This window comes from Papio anubis, chromosome 13 (assembly GCF_008728515.1).
Source record: "Papio anubis isolate 15944 chromosome 13, Panubis1.0, whole genome shotgun sequence".
Lineage (NCBI taxonomy): Eukaryota > Metazoa > Chordata > Mammalia > Primates > Cercopithecidae > Papio > Papio anubis.
The window spans coordinates 41,953,396-41,977,886 of NC_044988.1; the positions used below are offsets into that span (position 1 = coordinate 41,953,396).

Below are 24,491 nucleotides of genomic sequence, written 5' to 3' on the forward strand. Positions count from 1 at the left end.
TGCCTTTTTAATTTTTAAAAAAATATACGATCTACTCCTCCGATTAGATTATAAGTCTCTTGCTCAAGGTCCATATATTATTCCTTCTCGTATCTTCAAAGCCAGATGCTTTGTTTTGCACAATGAAGGTACTACTCATTTTTTCCAGATTATCAGAAAAATGATCACAATTGTTAATGAAGTATAAATTCACAGAACAAAGCAACCACAAAGACAACAGCAGGTACCACTGAATTCACTTTACTGTGAGTTCCAGCAGCGTGATAATTATGTCATTTTCATGTTTTATCTCTCGTTTTTGTCCTAACATGATGCCTGACACATATTAGATATGTCAATTTTTGACAAAGGAAGAAGAGTAGAAAGGGAGAGAGAATCGAAGGAAGGGAGAAATAAATCTGGGTATTAACAAATGGACTGGAATATAAGACAAGGTGTGAATTCTAGGCAAGAGGAATATTATCAACAAAGGACAGGTGGTTGAAATTGACAGTGTGTGAGTATGTGTATGTGTGTGATGTTATGTGGAAGTCATTCCAACTGGAACAAAAATTTATTTTATTATGGACATTATGTTGAACAGGTGAGATATGCTTTATGCTGTGGAAGTCATACTATAAAAATTAGAATAAATAATTTAAAATTGGAGCTAGAGGCAATAAAGCCATTATATATTCTTAAGATGATGAAAAGTATTTGTTTTAAATTACTTAGAGCATCTTGCAAGTTAGATGAGAAGGCAAACATTGAAGGAGAAAAATACATTTAGATCAAAATGTGATCATGGAATGATAAACTAGAACTACAGCAGGATTTCCAAAATAGAAAAAAAATTACTGAAAGAAAATCAGTGGGGTTTCATGATTAACTGAATGTAATAGTAAAAGAGATAGAGACATCCTAAATATTACCAAACCTCTAGATGGTGGGAGAGGTGGAACTCACAAATTGTGGTGCCCATACATTAAAATAAGGAAGTACGAAAAATAGTTGGTTTGAGGAAAGTTATAAATTTAATTTTGGATGTGGTGATTTTATAGAGTGGTGCATAATTCAAAGGGATATACTGTGAATTTTAAAAATAAAGGGATAGATAGAATGAAAAGCCAGGGAATTGGGAGTTGCATGAGGTAGTAGAAAGGATGTCATATTAGAGATGAAATTAGCAAACCCACAAGTTCTGTTCAGAGCAACGGAGAAGGTATTTAGGGTTTGAATTATTATTTTCTTTAAGTCACTTAACATCTCTGAGTATTTATGTTTCTTAAAATATTAAAAGGGCACATTAATTTCTGCTACAATTATCACATTATGAGGATAAAATAAAATGGCGATTATTGGAATTCTTGGAAATTGTCAAATCTTATGTAAGTCAAAATTAGAGATCAGAAGCAGAGGTATGATCTATATAGAGGTGGATTATCTGCTTTTCCTAGGATCTTACAGAGGAATATTATTCTCCCACATCTACTTTCAAAGCAATAGAAGATAGCAAAACTATGGAAAACAAAGAATTTATTTTCTGAAAAAACAAATCCTAGGATTGGTTGAGTTTTCTTCTGTCAAGCAAACACTTTTATTTTCTTAATTATAAAATAAAAACAAGACACGCCTACACATTTATCGAAACTGTTTTACAGGCTTCAGCAAAGGGACCTGAACAGGTACAAAAACAGAGACCCTGAGTAGGTAGAAGAGAGAGGCAGTGGTGCTGGTGACAAGGCTAGATGGCCCTCTGAAAGCACTGATCTACAAAGAGCTAGATCCACCTAGAGACCTGATCACTGGGGATTTTGACTAAGAAAGGGGAGAAAGCATTTAATAATTATTAAGCACATGAACTCTGGATTCAGACAGAGGGTGTTTATCCTCAGCTAAACCACAGCTTCTAGGTGTGTAGCAATGGGATATTTACTGGTGAGCTAAGCCACTAATTATAATATGGACACATAAGAAAACCTACCTCCTGATGTTGTTGTGAAGAAATGAGATACAGAGTAAGTACTCAATATCCACTAGTTGACATTATTATAAGGAAATAGAATTAAATCTGCATTGACCAGCATGATGAGGACATCACTCTTTTCTACTTGAAGTTGTTAAGTATAAGAACAAAGAAAGGGAGAAGAGAGAAAATGGCAAGAAAGAAAGAAAGGAAAAGAGAGAGCAAGCAGCTAGGATGGGTAAATAAAGAAGGGGAAATGGGATAAAAATGAGAAAGAATGAAGAGGCAAATAATGGGAAAATTTGAAAAGAGCAATGGTAAAAGAAACCAGGGAAATAATGATTTAAATTAATACTTATAGCTTCAGATTTCTATATATTTTTCCTTGGCCATTATAATAGAAGCAGGACAAAATAAAATATAACTGGGAATGAAACTGGATACAAATTTTACGGGAAAATTCATGGGAAGCAGAAGGAAAGGGGAGAAAAGGGCCTTGGTGTTGGACCTATGGGAATTGATTGAAAGTGTAAAATATAACTTCATGTAGTTCTTTTCAAGGTCTTTTTTCATATCTCTATCACTATTTAAAACTATTTCTTAAATAATGTACAATGCAAGCCTTCTTAGTCAAATATGCCTTGGCCTTTATGCACTACTTTAAACAAAGTACACTTATATAATTAGGAATGGTGCTATAATACAAAGCAAAGGTATTATATTACACCAGGAAACTTCAGTTCTATAAAACAGAGGTTATATTTTAGCAAACTAACAAATCTTTTTTTTGATCCCTATTCATACACAATTCAGAGTGATGTAATGCCAGGTTATATATCAACTAAACTATTCTTTTAAGGAATCTCTGACCCAAATGCCTGTGGAATCTGTCTAGAGTTGATAGCATGCTGAAGAAATGAATAAACTCTGTGCTCAGTCTACTATAGATTACCACAGTTCTCATACAAGAACCAAAAATAACTCAATATAAGATGCTCACATTATGCTTAGAAAATGAATACTAGTAAACGATGCAAGCTCATTGAGTTGGTACTTAATGCAGTTTTCTTATGAATTGAGATATCCTTCATGTAGTCTGAGACTTACATATTTAGTAACCAAGAGACTTCTGGGTTTGTTTGTTTGTTTGTTTTTTCAGAGACAAGAGCATTTTTTTCAGAGACAAGGGCTCTCTATGTTGCCTATGCTGAAGTGTCCTGCTATTCACAGGCGTGATCCCACTACTGATCAGCACAGGAGTTTTGACCTGCTCCTTTCCCACCTGGTCCAGTGTACCCCCCTTTAGGCAACCTGGTGGTCTTCTGCTCCCAGAAGGTCACATTATTGATGCCAAACTTAGTACAGACACCAGATCAGCATAGTACACTACAGCTCAGAACTCCTGAACTCAAACAATCCTCCTACCTCAGCCTCCCCAGTAGCTTGGACTATAGGCAGACACCTGCCTTTGCAAACTTTCAGTATGTAAGATGTGTACATTTAAGGTTGGCCAGAGACAAAATTGTATAGTACTTGCAGTTGTATTTCATGACTCATTACCTCTCAAGCCCCTCTCTTACTCATATACCCAGACATATATACACATGAACTCATCTATCTCCTTCTACACAGGGCTCCCAATCAAGTCCCTACTCTATAGTTTTGGTTTTGGCCCTTCCCATGATACTATCTTCTATCTCATTCTCCCTCCAGCCAGTGATTTGCTAACTATGATGGCATGACACACACCAGGCAAAGAGTTCCTGAATATTCATGAATTGAATTTCTTTCTAGTTATTATATTTGCAATTGAAGGGGAAAGTTAACAAAAACAAAGTGCAATGGTAATACTGTGCGTGAGACAATATTACTAGATCATTTATTAAAAATACAGAGTTTTCATTATTTAATAAAATAACATGTACTCTACTTTTGATTATTTTAGTCCACGTAGTTATATTATGCATTTGGCAATCATCTTGCACAATTCATAGAGTTACCCTTTGTTCTCTACTTAGGTTATTCCAAAATCAAATAATGTGTCAGAACAGGTAGCTCAATTAACTATGGGAGAGATATAAAGCAAATTTGTTTTGAAGTACCCAGAGAATGACCATATTATTGGCACTTTATAGAGCTAGGCATTTTATATTTAATATACATTTAATATTAACCAAGGTTATTTAGAAAACTCTTTATAATCATGATACAGAGTTGTCCAGTAATGATATTTTTACTTGTTAAACACTCAGGATTCCCCTTGAAAAATATACTACTAATTTCTTTCTTCAGGGTTAGAAAAAAAAAAAACAGCTGTTAAATGTCACGTATAAGCATTAAACAATAAAGACTTTCCTTTATTGCAAAGGAGTTATAAGTCTATTTACAAATAATACAAATTTGTCTTTTCAGCATTCTATTATTCTCCTAAATCATCTCTAGCGCAAAACCAAAACTTAGAGAGAGAGAGAGACAGATGTGTTTCTGCTCCAATTTATACACAGCTGTCAAATGAGATGGGTTACTGTTGTTAACAGAGTGACCATTTCTGTATGCGTAAAACTGTTAGATGTTTACCTCTATCAGAAGGTCTCTCTCTCTATTTCTCTCTCCCCTCCATCTCTTCCCCACTCCCTCCCCTTTTCTTAAAACAAGCTTTGAAGTGTTTGAACAACCAAAGCCAAAGTTTATTATAGAATTGAGGGTCAGCCACTGCAAAATCAGCTACAGCACATGGTTGACTATAGGGAAATCACCAAAGACAGAAGGAGTTGAGCATTTGCACTTTCAGCTGCCTTTTGTCTTCTGGAATGGCAGGGTGTCTGGGACTCCAGCCTTCCCCTGTGAATTTGCCTTGCCTGTGGCATTTGCCACATAAGACTGACAAGGAGCAGTCTCTGTGATCAAAAGGTCATAAACCCCTCTTTCCAGCTGCTTCTTGCATAAACTTTCATACAGCACCCTTTCATGCATGTGTTGCCTTCCCATCTTCACCTTTCTTTTAGAGCCATGACCTTGTGAACCAAAGAATGAATTCCCACATCTATTCAGATCTGGGCTCCACCAAATGGCAGAATCAGTCTCAAATATAGGTCCTGTGTTAGAGGAAGGTGTGATAGTTCATAGAAAATCAAAGGCAGAGGATGGGAACAGTCTTCTAGAACACTCTAATGAGTAATTATAAATGAATCTTCCAATAAAACATGTATCTCCTTTTTTCTTTTTTTCCTTTTGTTCATCTGTCTTTGACCTCTACCTCACTTGGAATATGAATTATCCAAAATCATCATTGGTAGTAACGACTGTGGCTTCTCAACTATGCAGTCATGTGCTATATAACATTTCATTCAAGAACAAACCACATATAATACGGTGGGCCCATAAAATTATAATGAAATGGCCAGGCACGGTGGCTCATGCCTGTAATCCCAGCACTTTAGGAGGCCGAGGCAGGCGAATCACCCGAGGTCGGGAGTTTGAGACTAGCCTGATCAACATGGAAAGGCCCCATCTCTACTAAAAATACAAAATTAGCCAGGCATGGTAGTGCATGCCTGTAATCCCAGCTACTCGGGAGGCTGAGGCAGGAGAATCTTTGAGCCTGGGAGACAGAGGTTGTGGTGAGCCGAGAATGCACCATTGCACTCCAGCCTGGGCAACTCCATCTCAAAAAAAAAAAAAAGGAAGGTGAAAAATTCCTATAACCTAGTGACATTGTAGCTATCCCAATGAGGTGGCACAATGCATTACTTTTTCTATATTTAGATATGTTTAGATACAAAAATACTTACCATTGTTTTACAATTGCTGACAGTACTCAGTATAGGAACATGCTGTACAGGTTTGTAGCCTAGGAGCAATAGGCCATCTCATATACCCTAAGTGTGCAGTAGGCTGTCCAATCTATATATGTGTAAGTATACTCTATGATGTTTGCACAGCAACTAAATCACCTGATGATGCATTTGTCAGAGTATATTCCTGTCATTAAGCGACATGTGACTATCTATGTTCAGAAGTAGAACTCTTAATAGTTTTCAAAGAGGACTAATGCCCGTTTGTGGGTAATGGGAAAAACATGGGTTTGCCAATAAAATATATTTATTTTATTTTTTAGAGACGAGGGTTCTCACTATGTTGCCTAGGCTGGTCTCAAACTCATGGGCTCAGAAGATTCTTCGGCCGAAGCCTCCCAAAATGCTGGCATTACAGGTGTGAGCTGCCATGCCCGGCAGAAAATAAAATATAATTTAGAACAAATCTCAGCTTTCTCACTTGATGCCAGTGGAACATTGTATGAGTGATTTCACCTCTTGGAACTTCAAATGCATCTTATTAGAGGAGAGTTAATCACGTTCGTTTTCCTGGTTTGTTATGAGAATTAAGCAGTACAAAATAGTGCTCAATACAACCTTTCATAGAATGGTGCTCAATACATAGCAGCTTCCCTTGTAGCCAGTACGTTTTCAGTTTCTCCCACATTATTTTATCATAGTGATTTATGCTACTTTGATGTGAAAGTGTTTTCTGATTTTAAAAAGGTCCCTGTTGATTTACCAAATGAATATGACCAGTAACTATCTTTCTTAATATTTTCAGGACCTAATTACAGTATTTATCTTTTATATAAGATGCATATACTCAATATGACTCATGATCACAAAGTATTCTCATTGAATCATGCATACTTCTGAAAGAAAATCACATACATACACACACGCAGAGAATGAGGCTAGTTAATAGCTTAAGAAGGCTAATTTTCAAATGTAGAGTAATGCTTTTAAGCCGTAAGACTAGGATCTGCAATTCTAATATGCAGGGTTCTTGAGTTTTAACTCCCAAATAATGTCAGCTAATTCATGTATGTCTTTGCATAGAAATTTTGTGTTCTTTTTAAAATGCAGAAATGCATAAAGATTTTTGTTCATTCTTCCAGGGCTTCTGAAAAGAAGTTCTACCCATCCATCCAAGCCTATAGAACCAAGGATAAGGAGAAGCTGGGAGCCTAAAATATAGAAAAGAAATGATATATTCATAAGACACTGCCAGAAAAGCATAGTAATCACAAAATCATGACATTCGAGAGGGAATTTTATAGCATGTGCTGCATCCTGAGGTCAAAACCATAGTGGAATAGCATAGCTCCCTCTAAACCTCTTAGACATCACCCTCTGTGTGAGTAGTCACCATTGCTTTGCTTTTTTTCTACCCTCAATAGGGTTACAGTTTCAATTGCATAGCCTCTGTGTTACATTTATGATAACAATACTTCAAAAAAATCTGTCAAATCCTTTTTAAATCAAAGTTCAGAGGATTGCTTCTAAGCTAGGAGATAGAAATGGAGTGTTTCTTTAGGCCTTTTTATCTTTATTTTAATGATTATACTATAATTGTGAGGGCCATCTCAAATACAATTTTAAACATCATCAATGTATTCGGTGAAAGATATCAAAGGTGGGTTGTGTGAATTGTCTATGACTGTGCCACTGGATGGCAAAATATGGATGTCTCTGTGATTAGTTTTCTAGCTCATAAAAGCACACTTTTCAAAAAAGGCTAACAGCGGTTATTACCTAATTTATAAGTAATTGTATGTAGTGATGTAAGGTAGCCTGTCATTTTTAATACTTTTTTTGTGATTAAGTAAAAGTTTGTTATCTATTCTTTGCAGTGACTTTAAGTGTTCTTGGCTGTTCTTTGTTTGTTTGTTTGTTGGAGTCTTGCTTGGTCACCAGGTCACCAGGCTGGAGTGCAGTGGCAGGATCTCAGCTCACTGCAACCTCCACCTCCCAGGTTCAAGCAATTATCGTGCCTCAGTCTCCTGAGTAGCTGGGACTACAGATGTGTGCCACCTCGCCCAGCTAATTTTTGTATTTTTAGTAGAGACAGGATTTCACCATGTTGGCCAGGATGATCTCGATTTCTTGACCTCATGATCGGCCCAACTCGGCCTCTTGAAGTGCTGGGATTACAGGTATAAGTCACCGTGCCCGGCCCTTGACTGCCTTTATACCTCTGCCAAATAAAAATAAAAGTATGAAACAAAAAGAAGATTCCAGTTACCTCATATTATTCACAGCCTCATGTCTCAACTACACTTCCAAGACCCCTCTACAGGGTTATGATTTGAAGTCTGTCCCCCACAAAAGATATCCTGAAATCCTGACCCTATGGTACCTCAGAATGTAACCTTATGTGGGGAATGGGGTTGTTGCAGTTATAATTTGCTAAATTAATCCAATATGGCGGGTGTGCATATAAGAAGACAAAAATTTAGTCATAGGCCCAGAGGCAAAACAGCCATGTAAAGACAGAGGCAGTGATGGGAGATATGCAAGCACAAACCAAGGAATGCTGGGCCTCCCAGAAGCTGGAAGAGGCAAGGAGGCATCCTTTCCTAGAGGCTTTAGAGGGAGCATGGACCTAACCATATCTTGATTTTGGACTTCTAACCTACAGAACTATAGGACACTAAATTGCTGTTGCATGATACTTTGTTATGGCAACCCTAGGAAACTAACATACACAGTTTCACAAGTTCACTAATCTTCCTGCTTTCTGACCTTGGGACTCATATTCCCAATTATTTCTTTGCCTAACCCTTACACTTAAAACTGCACTATGTTTTCTGGCTTTGAGTGTTTATTTTCTTTCTTAACCATAATTAGTGATTGCCGTTCAATGATTTTATGAAACACAGGTGTCCTGGTGCCAACCAATCCCAGTTTGCAGGAGACAATTGTTAAAATTTGGAAATTTTGCAAGCTGGTTGCTAAACACAGTCATTATTTTAAAAATTACACTGTGTAAGCTTTAATATAGGGAAATAAAAACAAAGGTAACAATCAAAACTCATGACTTCCTAATTATTTGAATACATTTTACTACTCTCTGTGCTTACTATTCTTGCTGTTTTTGAGATTATTTACATGTGTTTTACCTGTATAGTGGAAACACTATGTAATGCTGAACTGCTTCCCATCCTCTCCCAACTCACATCTCACATTGGTAGCTTGATATCAGCCATGATGACAGTATTTATACCATGAATGTTGCTAAAAGCTACAAATCAATTATTTTTATATTTTCAGAGAGTTGGTTGTAAACATAAACCAGCACAGCATTGAAATAACCTATAAAGTCCATTCTATAGGCCAAATTGGGATGGCTGTAGAGGAACAGACCAAAGTTAGCTGTAGAGATCTCTTTTCTTGGCCCTGCATTGTACCTTTCGGGAGGAATTTAGAGCTCAGGATAGCAAGAAAAAGCAAATAAAGTATGCTATTACAAATAATGAAGGCAGAGAGATTTGACAGGGATTGTGAAGAGGGGATAAGGAAGACTTATATGCTGGTGACCTACTTTTAGTATTGTCTACTAAATCCTCAGGGAAGTGTTTAGCTCTGATTATAAATATTAACTAGATTTCAATCAGAGACTATTTAAAGGGTCTGTACACCTTAGAGAGAGATATTTCAAACACATTAATTGTTAAATAGATATAGAGATATAGTAATATATATAGCATTCTCATGTACAAGTGGTTCAAGTTGGTAATAAGTAGATGATTTCACATAGTAAAACAGACCCAAGCCAGCTACAAAATTATAGGTAAATTAAATGACTCTATAAATAAGCAGGATAAAACCTTAGTAACTTTAGCAGATACATAATTCAACTGTATATGGATAGGGTCAACATTCTTTAGCTTTGCTATAACATCTTCCTTGTTATGCATATAAACCAAACAAAAATATTTGTAGAAGCAGCAGCTCTACACATTTAAAAACAAACAGTGAAAGAACCTGATACTTATTAAATAGTGACTTCCTAAAATTCTTAGGCGTAATTTGAGGCTGTTGGCTGCTTGATAGTATTCTGCACTGTGGGGAGTGGAGTCTCAGGTAAGAGACCCTGCCCTACCCCTTGAACTCTGTGCCAGCAAGAGTTGGGAATGCTGCAAACTTGCAATCAGTGCCAGAAAGAAGGTGGAAGGCTTTTCTTCTTTTAACCACAATGCCAGCAGCAGACTAAGGAGTGGTGTTACCCACACTACGTGAAGCGTTGTTGAGTCTACTCTTGCTGGGAGTATTGTGTCTCAAACCAGGAAGTGTTCTAAGTGTGGAATGAGTGAAGCATGCATCACATCAGTCTGTTGTGACTGAGGCATTCTTTCAAAACCTGTCATCTGAGTCCAACAATGTTCCTATTAGCCACTAGTTTTTCTTTCTTTTTAATGATAAATAAGAGGCTCCCTTTCCTTCTCCATGAACACAACATAACTAGGGAAGAAACTCAGACTCTTAAAGTCCTCCATAGTTTAACACTCATTCTTAGACTCCTTATGCATTTTGAATAGAAAAAAAAGAGGCAAATCCAGCTTATACATATGGTGGTCTTAAAAGGAAGCACATAATAAAGTATAAAAAATTATATCACAAATAAAAACAATACAATAACCATTTTGACAGTTTTACTCTGCAGTATATTATTAGGCTTAGAGAAACACTGTGAGTTTAGGTGTTTGTTGACATGGCAAATACTACTAATCAAAGAAAGAGAGGTAGTTGGAGATGGACAAGAAAAGTATGAGCAGCGAGGGAGTGCTACTAAGAGTGATATGACTCAAGAAATTTTCCCCCTGTCTTTCTCAGTCCTCCCTATATTCCCTCTCCTACTTGTTGCTGAATTCACTCCTACCCCAAGCCCCCATCCTGGACTCATTACTGCAAAGTCTTCTCAACTGATTCCCCAAATCAAGATGTAATTAACTTCTCAGGCTAAGAGCAATTGGTGAAACATCTCACACATTTTTGTCCTTCTTGTTTGTGGGCATTTTTGTCTGTTTATTGTTTTGTTTTTGTTTTTTGAGGCAGTTTCTCACTCTGTCTCAAAGACTTAACGGACAGTGGCTCGATCATAGCTCACTGCAACCCTGAACCCCTGGACTCAAGCAGTCTTCTGGTCTCAGTTCCCCACCCCTAACCCCTTAGCTACGACTACAAGTGCATGCCTGGCTAATTTTTAAACTTTTTGAAGAGGTGGGGTCTCGCTATATTGCCCAGGATGACTCAGTTTCTTGAGAATCTTGAAATAAAATCATGCTCAAGAACCAAAGTAAAAAAATATATATATTTTCAAATAGAGTAAGAAATGTCCTCAGATCAAACCACATAAAGCAGTTATGGTAGCACTAACAACACTCTATTATAGATCCATAAACATTCAATGATTTTAATATATTCTGAAAACTAGCTAAAGCGTCATCCAAAATGTCTCCATTTTAAAATAAAATGTCAATAGGCATTTAACTGAAAAAAATTGAAAGGCTTGACATACTAAGCTTTTGTTCAAAAGTTTGCATTTTTTAAAATTTCACTGGAACTAAAGGTTACTTTGCATATACATCACACTTTTACTTTCAGAGGAGTTTCTTCTGCAGACTTCTTTAAAAAACTATATATATGCGTGTGTGTGTGTGTGTGTGTGTGCATATATGTTATCCTCAGCCTCAAATACTGATTTTACAGTCTGTGATTCATAGCAAAGGAGGTGTCCCATTTTTCTATGTTGACACACAATAATTTGACTTTTTTTTTTACTGATCAATTTCAAGCTAGATATTGCATCTATAAACTGCACTTAGCCAGCCCTGTGGTGAACTTTGTAAGGGTTTTGTAATAATAAACTGTTCTTGACTGAAACACAAGCCTTTCATAATTACATGTCATAGTGCAATTCTTATGCAATGAGCTTGTGTTTCTCCAAATTTAGGAACAAGCATGTAGTTTTATCAGTGAGCTGAGATTTGGTCTTGTTTTCTCGTGATTCTATAAGTGGTAGTTCTAACTTTGAAATGGGTCACCTAACTTATAACTATTTTCTTCATTTCTTTTCAAAAGGGAGAAATAGCATGCAAATTTCTGGCATGTTGATAAGAAAGTTCAGCATTTTTTTATCTGACACAAAATATTTCCTTTAGAATGCCTGTTTCCTCTCCGTATAAGCTGTCCTAGAGTCAGATATGATAGAAACAAACTCTGAGATGTATATATCTATGTTCTTACAAGTGTAAAACTTGAATGATGTCTCTGGAAATGAAGCCTCAGAGTGACCAGGAACACAAATACTTATTTGTCGCAGAAATAGAGGGGCACATACTTTGAAATATTTCAATGGAAATCAAAAATTGTAGTTTACTAGACTGAAATTAGTATCCTCTACTAATACATTTTTGACACAAACTCAATGCTGATTCAAATCTGTAATCCATGTAGCTCATAATAACTTACTCGGTAGAAGTATCGCAATTAATGAATTGTACAATTGTATAAATTAAAAAATTATACAAATTTTCAACTATACAATTAATTGTACAATTTGTATAGTTGAAAAAATCTATAAATTAATTTATAGCCAAATTATTAAAGAAGACAACATTTTAAACAGTCATTCCCGATATTTTTTCTTTCATAATTAAAGTAAAAGTAAGTAGCTCAGCAACTGTTCCCTCTTAAAACTGCTGCTATCTCAGGAGTCATATAAGTTATCCTGGCTAATTAATTCTTCGCTTTTGTTTGCATACGGTAACAGTTGGTAGGATAATTAAGTTTGATTGTACATTTTCACTGAACTTTTGATGAAATTGTTTCACTCTTTTTATTAGTATAAAATTGCTAGGAAAGTCTTCTGAAGAGAAGTTTTTTGTTTGTAGAGAGATGGGAAACGAACGACACCAAATATGAAGTCATTCCTCTATCTCTCATTTTAAAACCTGTTTTAAAGGTTGTAGCCACCAGGCGATTTAGTCAGGAAAACTGAAAAATCAACTGTTACTCCTAACTAAAGCAGGACGTTAAAACTCTTCTACCAGCGACAGGGTTGGGAAAATTCCTCTTGCTCTTCTTATCTGTGATATACGGTACAAGGGTTGGCCCTGGTTTGGTCCACCTGCCAGCGGAGTTTAAAGTTTCCGAGGCTAAGAGGAACACAATGACTTGGATCAAACAGCCTAAATGGGAAGAAGGACATTTTTCCTGCATCAAGGAAGCCGTTAAACTCCTGCTAAGCTAACTAGCTCTTTTTTATGCGTCCATGCACAAGACTGAACTCCTCTTTCACTGACCAGAGATTATTTCTGACAATCCAGGATATCCCGAAAGCTTGGAGACATATGGCTGGAAAATGAAACGACCCAGGACATCGTTTCTGGCTGCATCATTATTTTGTGTCGCGTGGTACCAGATGGGCAGTCAGTGAGCGGCGCAGGGATGTGAACGGACGGTTTTATAATGTGAAAATGTTCCCTTGGTAAAGCTAAAACAGGTTTCATTTCCCTCTCTTTTCTTTCACTACTTGCTTTATTCCCCCTCTCTCTGCAATATCAGTGAACTGAACTTTGCAGTGAGGTGGCCAAAAAGAAAGAGAATGAGGCGATCTTGGTCATCTTAGTGTCAGAGGAGTCGCAGCGACCAAGGAACTGCAGCTGCGACCCCCCGCGTCCTGTGCGGATTTCAGGGCTGACACCGCGAGGGCGGTTATGGAAAGGATGGTACACCGGAGCCGCAGAGGATAGAGACCCTGGGGCTCGGAGAGGTCTGCTGAGCTCGCAGCAGCCTTCGAGGCCGAGGCTGCCTCTCATCTGCTGCGTTTTATTACCATTATCGCCGTTCCCGAAAAGTCATGGAAGACAACCCGCTGCCAGACCTCAGAGACATCGAGCTGAAGCTGGGGCGCAAAGTACCCGAGAGCCTAGTGCGCTCGCTCCGTGGGGAGGAGCCGGTTCCCAGGGAAAGGGACAGGGACCCCTGCGGGGGGAGCGGTGGTGGCGGCGGCGGCGGCGGCTGCAGTAGCAGCAGCAGCTGCTGCAGCTTCCCTCCCTCCTTGTCGTCCTCCTCTTCGTCCTCCCCAACCTCTGGCTCCCCACGAGGTAGCCACTCTAGCGCCCTGGAGAGGCTAGAAACCAAGCTTCACCTCCTCAGGCAAGAGATGGTGAGTGTGGTGCGCCAGCCGCGGGGGCTGGGACCTGGGCTGGGCCAAAAGATGGGGGGATCTGAGAATGGGGCTGGGAGATAGGAGGGCAGGAGCTGCAGAGCGGAGCGCTGGGCGCGTGGGAAATGCTGGGTGGAGGAACGCGCAGGGGGCGCTCATCCGAAGGCAGCTGCTGCGAGACTTGTTTATCACGGACTTTGCTCGGTCATGGCTTGCAAAGACAGCACAGTCGGCTGGCTCCAATGTGTGTACTTTCGGACAGCGCCGACTCACTGCGCCGGGCTCTATGTAGCTGCCAGCCCGTAGCCTCTTAGGCACCAGCCCGTTGAGAGTTTGCAGTTACTGCACCCTACTAAGGCCTGCTGTGTGCTGTTAACTCTTTGGGTAGGTTCAAAAGGTGGCTCAGCCCAATGCACTTACTGCAAAAATACTTCCTGGTTTGCCGGGAGGTGGCGTGGCAGGGTCCTTGCAGCCCTCCCTCCTAGCTCACCCTTCCACAGTACCGCTCCGCCCTCCTGCCCTCCCTTCTTGGTGCAGCAGCCGCAGCTGTTCCAAGGCCACTGTTGAGCAGATTCTCCACAGCTGGTTCTGAAAAACAATGGCCCACTCGTCCTTGATGTACTTATGAATAGCTTTTTTCACTGTTTTGATCTCTGCGAGCAGGTGATCCCCAGGTCCAGGGATCTGCTAAAGACCATCTCCCACCCTTCTCCCTCAAGTCTCAATCTGCAGTTGTTTTCCCTGCTGTTTGCAAACGTTTGCCTAAGCATAGGACAATGAAACAAGTACAAGGTCTAAGAATACTCATTCTGGATGTATTTAGACTAAGACACTATTTACTTGTCATGGGCTCTTAGGCACGTCACTTCACTTCTGTAGACCTCCGTGAATTTGATGAGCTGGTTAGAGAAAATGATCCCTCCCTAAGTCCTTTGCAGAATCTGACCACAAAGCAACAGCATTTTCCACCAGCTTGGAGATGAGGAAAGTTGCAACAGTGGGCCTCAAAAAGAGAGGATAATTTCATTAAATTAACTTCACAGTTGTTTTGATTTGCTTCAAAGAAGGCTAGGAGATTTCTATCACGCTGACAGGATGCTGGAAATGATTTCTATCATTCTGTCATTTAGTTATTATAGAGTTCTGTCATTTAGTGATTATTAGTTTTTAGGTTGGACAAAAATTTAAGGAAAACCCTTAGGTACATAATGGAGAAGCTGGAAAGTGGAAGGCATCTTGATGAGTTTGCAAAATAGATGAAAAGATAAAATGGGAAAGAAGACAAACCAACAGGTCAGGGGATGCCTGATACCATATCACAAAGATCAGACATACGTGTGGAGACAAACAGGTAAAACTATTTTCCACAGGAAAATTCCTTGTACAAGGTATTAAGAATGTTGCTGACTCTGCAAATTAAGGACTTAATATGAGGGATGAAGATATCAAGGAGATGAGGACATTTTATTCCTAACCATGTCTTCTGTAATTTTGCCCATGGAATGTTAATATATTCACTTAATCTAATAAATAAATCTTGTTGAAACATATTTTCTTACTCAGTAGCTCACTGATAGCACATCAAAGACAATACTGTCGTTTTGCTGGACACTCAGACACAATTTAGAGTATTTATGTATAACTTGAAAACAGTAACATTTCCAAAAACCGATGAACCCCACCCTGTCCCAAGGAATGATTGGTATGTATGTGAAGATCATTTTCTGACAAAAATAATTACGTTCCACTTAGGATGCACAACCATGCTGTCCTGTAGAGAAATTACAAGTTTTGTGAGAATTTTTAAACTGATGACATTTATTTCCATGATAACATAAGAGTATGCATTTTACCTTCTATGTGATGAATCACAATTAGTCTTTTTTATAGGTTGGTGGAAAAGTAATTGCTGTTTTGCCATTGGTTTTAATGGCAACCACAGCTACTTTTGCACTAACCTAATATTTATTAAGACTTTATGAGACACAATTTCTGAAACTGGGATTCATGATGAGAGTCTCTAAGGTCCCTGATAATTTGTCACGTTTGTTGTTGTTTTTTGGAGAATATTTTGTCACTACTCAAATGATGGTTCTCTGGTTTAGTGGAAGCTTCATAGGCTTTGGAGTCAGATAAGCCAGGGTTTCAGGCAAGTCTAAAGCAAGTCAGGATATCAATAAGACCTAATAGGATGTCAGGGCTGCCAGTCTATGTATTTATCTTCCCTGGCAAAAAGGCTGGGCCCTCTCTCTGTGGTCCTCATTCTAGTCATGGCTTTTTCACTCACTAGTGTGTGGCATTGAACAAGTTATATAACCACTCTGAGACTCAGCTTTCTTGTTAACATGGGAATGAAAGCATCTCCATTAAAGCATTTTAAGAATTCAGTGAAATAATGTAAGAAAAACAACGATTACATAGGCATTCAAAAACAGTAAGGATGCTGGCAGTAATAAGCATTACGTCAATGACATGGGTTCTGTTGATCTTACAAAAGCAGCCCTAGATGTTCAATGTGGCTTTGGGACTGATGAAGGGCTAGATATTTTCTCCACCAGACTGACTCTATCATGGCGTCTCCCATGTCATTAGATACTCTCTGTAGAGACGATGTTTCCAAACTAACAAAGAAAATATGTGTAGGCTTCCCTAGCTTCAATTCAACTGGAAATCTTGATTTTTATTTTAGATTTAATATTTATTACACACATGCTATGTGCTAAGCATGCTGCTGATTGAAGTAGCATGTATTAAAGAATTGTGGAGCCTAATGTCAGATAGCCCAGGAAATCTGAGGAACTTAAACTAGTACAGTAGCCCACCTTATCGATGGGAGATATGTTCCAAGACCTCCCATGGATGCTTCAAACTGTGGATAGTACCAAAACCTATATAAAGACTGTTTAGTCCTATAAAGACATACCTATTACACAATTTAATTTATAAATCAGTTACAGTGAGAGATTAATAATAACTACGAATAAAATAGAAAAGAGTATATTGTTATGTGAATTTCTCTCTCTCTCACTTTCTCTCTCTCAAAATACTATAATATTTTCAGACTGCAGTTGACTTTAGGTAACTAAAACCATTAAAGCAAAGCCATAGATTAGGGTGTACTACTGTATTTGGTTACTTTGGTGAGACTTTTCTATGGGTAAGCCACTGTGATAGTTAAACATTTTATATGTATTTTCCCGTTGGAACCTATAATCTTTTAACTAAATGTAATTGTCACCACAATTTTATAAAGCATTGAGGTTTATTGAGCTAATGCTCAAGATAGTAAGGGGAGGAGCCAGAATGAGGTCAGAATCTGAGATTTTAACCATGCCTATGCTGTCACTTCTTACACTTTAGAATACCTCCATGCTCAAGTGGACACCCAGGAATAAATGAATATTTCTGTTCTTCTTCCAGAATTTCAAAACATTAAACATGTTAAACTGTATTTTTGTTTACCATTAGCCTTCCCAGGAGGAACAAGCACTAATCAGTCTCTGGCTTAGGATTTGGATGAACATATTCAAAAGCCCTCTGCTTCCCAGCAATCACAATCATACCCTTTCCTTTTGGCCACTATCACCAAGATCTCCGGTAGCACTTCTTCTCAGTCCAGAAGAACTGCCATGAGCAGTTCCAGGTTCTCCTGACATGACCAGTTCAAGTTTTAGAGCTCTGTAATATTCATGATGTAGGAGTGTCAAGAGCTTTTCATTGGTAGTATTTTAGTTCCGCAAGAGATTCTGTTCATGATAAAACTTAGACCTTAGGTAACTCACTGGAAAGAACTAGAAACTTGGAATCCTGACACCATCTTGTGTTCATTTAAGCAGTACTTTCAAACTGCTGTTCTTCCAACAGGAACTCAGTTATCCTCTTCTTCTCAAATGATATCAATTGCACAGAACTGTGTGGTGACTTCCCAGATGTGCGGTTGAAAACACATCCATCTGAATTGTGCTCATGTAAACTGTACTCATAGAATTCACAAGGAAAAAAATCAAGGTTATATTTTCAAGCATATATTTCAAAGGTCTCGATGTTAGACCTCTAAATTAAACCTGAATTATTCATTTTCTTACAAAGGGGCTAAACACTGTGGTGGATGTTGAGATATAACTAGGATAGTATTATTTCATTTTACAGATACAGTAACTATGGCTTACAGAGATTAATTAACTATGATCCCCAGCCCGTCATTCAAACAAGATCCACTGTTAGCCTGGCTATCTGCTTGATCCAAAGTGATCCTAAATTGTACTGTATCAATGCACTATGAAATGTGCCCATTTACTGTGAATGAACATTCTTATAGTAATTTCATCACATATCTACCAATGGATCTTTTGGCATTCCCTTAACAATACTGTTTCTTTCTTAAAAAAATAAATGTTTCTCGTAAAATTTCCAATAATACAGTAATAAATTGTATAAATAAAAAGAAAAGTTCACTTAATCTTACTCCTCCCCATTTTACTCTGTCCTCCAGTGGAAATGCTGCTGACATTTTGTTTGTTTGTTTAATCCATGAGCTCAGCCATTTATCATTTCTTTGTGTTACAAACATTTCAATTATATTCTTGTAGTTATTATTATTATTATCATTTGAGATGGAGTTTCCCTCTTGTTGCCCAGACTGGAGTGCAATGGTACGATCTCAGCTCACTGCAACTGCTGCCTCCTGGGTTCAAGTGATTCTCCTGCCTCAGCCTCCCGAGTAGCTGCGATTAAAGGCATGTGCCACCATGCCCGACTAATTTTGTATTTTTAGTAGAGACGGGTTTTCTCCATGTTGGTCAGGCTGGTCTGGAACTCCTGACCTCAGGTGATCCGCCCCCCTCGACCTCCCAAAGTGCTGGGATTACAGGCATGAGCCACCGTGCCAGGCCCCTTTTAGTTATTTTTAAATGTACAATAAATTATTGTTGACTGTAGTCACCCTGTTGTACTATCAAACATTAGATCTTATTCATTGTATCTAATTATATTAATATATCCATTAACCATTCCACTTCCCCCAGCTCACTACTCCTTCCCAGCCTCTAGTAACCATCATTCTACTCCCTAGCTCCTTGAGTTCAAATGTTTTCATTTTTAGCTCCCACAAATAAGTGAGAACATGCCAAGTCTGTCTTTCTGTGCCTGACTTATTTCACTTGACATGAAATCCAGTTCCATTCATGTTGATGAAATGACAGGTTCTCTTTTTTTGTGACTGATTAGTGCTCTATTGTGTGTACATACAACATTTTCTTTATCCATTTGTCTGTTGATGGACACAGGTTGCTTGTAAATCTTAGCTATTGTGAATAGTGCTGCAATGGACATAGGAGTGAATATATCTATTTGATATATCGATTTCCTTTCTCTTGAATATATACCTAGTAGTGGGATAGCTGGATTAAGTATTAGTTCTGTTTTTATTTTTTTGAGGAATCTCCAAACTCTTCTCCACAGTGGCTATGCTAATTTACATTCCCACCAACAGTGTACAAGGGTTCCCTTTTGTTCATATCTTCACTGTCATTAATTATTGTTTGTGGTTTGGATAAAAGTCATTTTAACTGGGGTAATATAGTATCTCATTGTAGTTTTGATTTGCATTTCTCCAGTGATGAGTGATGTTGAGCACTTTTGAATATACCTGTTTGTCATTTGGATGTCTTTTGAGAAATGTCTATTCAGATCTTTTGTCCATTTATTAATAAGATTATTAGACATTTTTCCTACTGAGTTGTTTGAGCTCCTTATATATTCTGGCAATTAATTCCTTGTCAGATGGGTAGTTTACAGATATTTTCTCCCATTTTGTGGATTGTCTCTCCACACTGTTGATTGTTTCCTTTGCTGTGCAGAAGTTTTTAACTTGATGTGACCCAGTTTTTCCATTTTTGCTTTGGTTGCCTATGCTTATGGGATATTCCTCAAGAAGTCCTTGTCCAGAGCAATGTTATAGGGAGTTTCCCTAATGTCTTCTCTCAGTGCTTTTATGTTTTTGATATAAGTCTTTGATTAGATTTTGTATATGGCAAGAGATAAGGGTCTAGTTTCATTCTTCTGCATATGGATATGTAGTTTTGCCAGTACCATTTATTGAAGAGACTATCTTTTCTCCAATGTATGTGCTTGGCGTCTTTGTGAAAAATGAGTTCACTGTAGGTATGTGAATTTGTTTATCAGTTCTCCATTTCGTTCCATTGCCAATGTGTCTGTTTTTATGCCAGTATCATGCTGTTTTGGTTACTATAACTCTGTAGTATAATTTGAAGTCAGGTATTTCTCCAGTTTTGTTCTTTTTGCTTGGGATGACTTTGGCTATTCAGGTTCTTTTTTGATTATAAATTTTAGGATTTTTTTCTATTTCTGTGAAGAATGTTATTGGTATTTTGATAAGGATTGCATTGAATATGGAGACTGTTTTGAGTAGTATGAACATGTAAAAAATGTCTATCTTCCAATCCATGAACATGGAATATCTTTTCACCTTTTTGTGTCTTATTCAATTTCTTGCATCAATATTTTATAGTATTTGTTGTAGAGATCTTTCACGTCTTTAGTTAAATCCTAGGCATTTAATTTTATTTGCAGTTATTTTAAATGGGATTACTTTCTTGATTGCTTTTTCAGATTGTTTGCTGTTGGCATATAGAAATGCTACTGATTTTTATGTTAATTTTTTATCCTACAACCTTACTCAACTTATCAGTTCTAATAATTTCTTAGTGGAGTCTTTAGGTTTTTCCATATATAAGATTATATTATTTGAAAGTAAGAATAATTTGACTTTTTTCTTTCCAATCTGGTTTCCCTTTATTTCTTTTTCTTGTCTGATTGCTCTGTCTAGGACTTCCAGTACTATGCTGATAAACAGTGATGAAAGTGGGCATCCTCATTATTTCCAGACTTTAGAGGAAAGGTTTTCAGTTTTTCCTCATTCAGTATGATACTAGCTGTAGGTCTGTCTTATGTGTCTTTTATTGTGTAGTGGTACATTCTTTCTATACCCAGTTTTTTGAGGGTTTTTATCATAAAGAGATACCAAATTTTGTCAAATGTTTTTCCAGTATCAACTGAAATTATCATATGGTTTATTCCTTCATTCTGTTGATATGATGTATCATATTGGGTGAATTTGCATATGTTGAACAGTCCTTGCATCCCTGGGATAAATTCCACTTAGCCATGATGAATGATTATCTTAATGTGTTGCTGAATTAGGTTCACTACTGTTTTGTTGTGGATTTTTGCATCAATGTTTTTCAGTGATATTGGCCTATACTTTCTTTTTTTTTTGATATGTCTTTGTTTGATTTTGATATCAGGGTAATACTGGCCTCATAGAATGAGTTTAGAAGTATTCCCTCCTCTGTTTTGTGGAATAGTTTGAGTAGGATTATTCTTTTTAAAATGTTTGGTAAAATTCAGCAGTGAAGCCATGAGGTCCTGGGCTTTTTTAAAAAAATAATTTTGCATGCTTCATTCTTTTTTATTATTTTATTTTGTCTCCCCTCACTGTATATTTTCAATTAGCATGTCTTCAGGCTCACTAATTCTTTATTCTGCTTGATCAATTCTGCTGTTAAGAGACTCAGATGCATTTTTCAGTATGTCAATTCAATTGTTTAGCTCCAGAATTTCAACTTGATTTTTAAAAATTATTTCAATCTCACTTACATTTCATTTTACATTTTCATTATCCTATTTATTGGATAGGATTCTGAATTCTTTTTTTTTTGTGGTTATATTTTTATCTTTCTTTTTTTTAAATTATACTTTAAGTTCTAGGGTACATGTGCACAACGTGCAGGTTTGTTACATATGTATATTTGTGCCATGTTGGTGTGCTGCACCTATCAACTCGTCAGCACCCATCAACTCGTCATTTACATCAGGTATAACTCCCAATGCCATCCCTCCCCGCTCCACCCTCCCCATAATAGGCCCCGGGGTGTGATGTTCCCCTTCCCGAGTCCAAGTGATCTCGTTGTTCATTTCCCACCTATGAGTGAGAACATGCGGTGTTTGGTTTTCTGTTCTTGTGATAGTTTGCTGAGAATGATGGTTTCCAGCTGCATCCATGTCCCTACAAACGATACAAACTCATCTTTCTCTCTGTTATCTTGATTTGTTTAGTTTTCGAAACCAGCTATATTGAGTTATCTGTCTGAAAGGTCACAGATCTCTGTCACTCTGGGATTGGTTACTGGTGCCCTTATTTAGTTCATCTGATGAGGTCGTGTTTTCCTAAATGATCTTGATGCTTGTGAGTGTTCATCAATGTCTAGGCATTGACAAGTGAGGTATTTATTGTAGTCTTCATAGTCTGGGCTTGCTTGTACCTGTCCTTCTTGGGAAGGCTTTAAAGAAGTACATAAAGAAAATTGAGTGTTCAGATCTAAGTATTTGCCTATTGCAGCCATATCTGCATTAGGGGGAACCCAAGCCCACTAATAATATGACTCTTGCAGACTAACAGAGGTAGCACTTTGGTGGTTTGGGGTACTAGATGAGATAATTCCCTGGATTACCAAGTAGAGACTCTTGTTCTCTTACTTTACCCCAAATGAAGAAGTTTCTCTCTGTGTTGAGCTTCCTAGAGTTGGGGGAGGGGTGACACAAGTACCTCTGTGGCCACCACGACTGCGACTGTGCTGAGTCAGACCTGAAGCCACCACAGTACTTGGTCTCACCCAAGGCCTGTGACAACTATTGCCTGGTCACCACTGATGTTTATTTAAGGCCCAAGGGCTCTTTAGTCAGCAGGTGGTGAATCATTCTAAACGTGTGTTTTTCCCTTCAAGGTGGTGAGTTCCCTTCTGGCCCAGGGAGGGTGTAGAAATGCTGTCCAGGAGCAAGGGTCTGGAGTCGGGAACTTTAGGAATCTAGAATCTACTTGGTACTTTATTTTACTGTGGCTGAGCTGATAACCAAATTCTGAGACAAGGTCTTTTTTACTCTCCTCTCTTACTTCCTCAAGCAAGAGTTTCTCCTCATGGCCACCACTGCCCTAGGCCCATGGCAAGTACTGCCTGGCTACCACTCACGTTTACTCAAGGCCCAAAGGCTCTTATTCAGCTTATGGCAAATCTTGCCAGGCCTGGTTATCTCCCTTAAGGGCAGTGGGTTCCCTTCTGGCCCACGATGTGTCTAGAAACGTCTGTTGTCTGGGAGCTAGGGCCTGGCATGGGGGCTTCAGTACTCTGCTTCGTGTTTTATTTTACTATGGCTGAGCTAGTATTTAAGTTACAAGACAAAGTCCTCTTTACTGTATCCTCTTTTCAAACAGAAGGTGTCTCTGCCAAAACTGCGAGCTGCACTGTCTGGGGCTGGGGGAGGGGGTGACACAAGCACTCCCTTGGCTGCCCCAGCTGATGTCTCACTAGGTCCTGTACACCCTAAGTCTACTGGCTCTGAGCCCAGCACAGCACCAGAACTTGCCTGGGAACTTTACTTCTTGAAAGGCCTAGGTTACCTTTCAAGTTTATTTATGACCCCAGAGCACTTTGGCCTGCAGTGTTGATGCTAGCCGGAACTCAAATTCTGACTGCTGGCATAGAAAATTCCCCTCTAGCTACGTCCAGTCTGAATGCTTCTAGTGTGGGAGCTAGCTAAATTCTGCCCTGTATGACTTTGCACTGTGACAGTTAGCACTGAGTTCCAATGCAAAGTCCCATAATCACTGTATTCTCCCTCCTTCAAGCACACAGATATTCTCTCTCTGCAGTGCTACACTGCTAGGAGATGGGGGAGAGGCTGTGTAAGCAATATAAGAGTCTTTTCTACCCTCTTCAGTGCCTTCTTCCTTGATATGATGTTAAAACTGGGTACTGTGATCTCTGATCGTTCACGTGATACTTGGTTCCTATGAAGGTACTTTATTGTTTAGATAGTTGTTCAATCTGATGTTTCTCTGGGGGTGACAATTGCTGGAGGGTTCTATTCAGCCATCTTGCTCCACCTGTCTCAGATCTTTTTTCATGTCTTTGCCTGCATATATTTGCATTTTATATACAGACTTAATGTTGGTATATTTGGATATCATTTTTCTTATTTTACATAATATTTTTTATATTACCTGGTGTTTATTAGATGATTACAATATGACACATAGTATTTCAAACACTTTTCAAGTATTAGGTCATTTCATTCTCATGCCTCACCCACTTATGAGGTAGACACTATGGAGTGTTAGATAATGTAAACAAATTACTGACAGAGCTTAAGAAATTCTTATCTAGTCAGATTTTATATTATTCTGTCGCTTCTCCTATACAAACCCAAATTAGTTACTAATTATATAGAAAAGGTAATTACTTCATTTTTTATAAGTGATTATTCAAACATTTCATAGTTGTTTTCTAAAGCAGATTCTGTTTACAGAGATCTGACTTAATCAGAACACTGCATTCTTCAATATAAAAAAAAATTAAAAGCCTTCAAACTGGACTGTACTTAAATTATATATCATTTTTTAATGTAATTCAGTGATTCTTTTTCTGGTAATAATATTAATGAACCCTCTAAAAATTGGACTAAATGGCTAACATGTATA

General features: G+C 38.1%; 1 protein-coding gene across 1 annotated transcript in view; it reads left to right on the forward strand.

Annotated features, from left to right (window-relative positions):
• Positions 1 to 12,908: 12,908 nt before the first annotated feature.
• The window catches only part of LURAP1L (leucine rich adaptor protein 1 like), a 47,299-nt gene continuing 35,716 nt past the window's right edge, over positions 12,909 to 24,491 (forward strand). Inside the window, exon 1 of the mRNA XM_003911709.5 lies at positions 12,909 to 13,936. Within this exon, the coding sequence (XP_003911758.1) occupies positions 13,628 to 13,936 (309 nt within the window). The 5' untranslated portion in view covers positions 12,909 to 13,627. The remainder of the gene's footprint in view (positions 13,937 to 24,491) is intronic.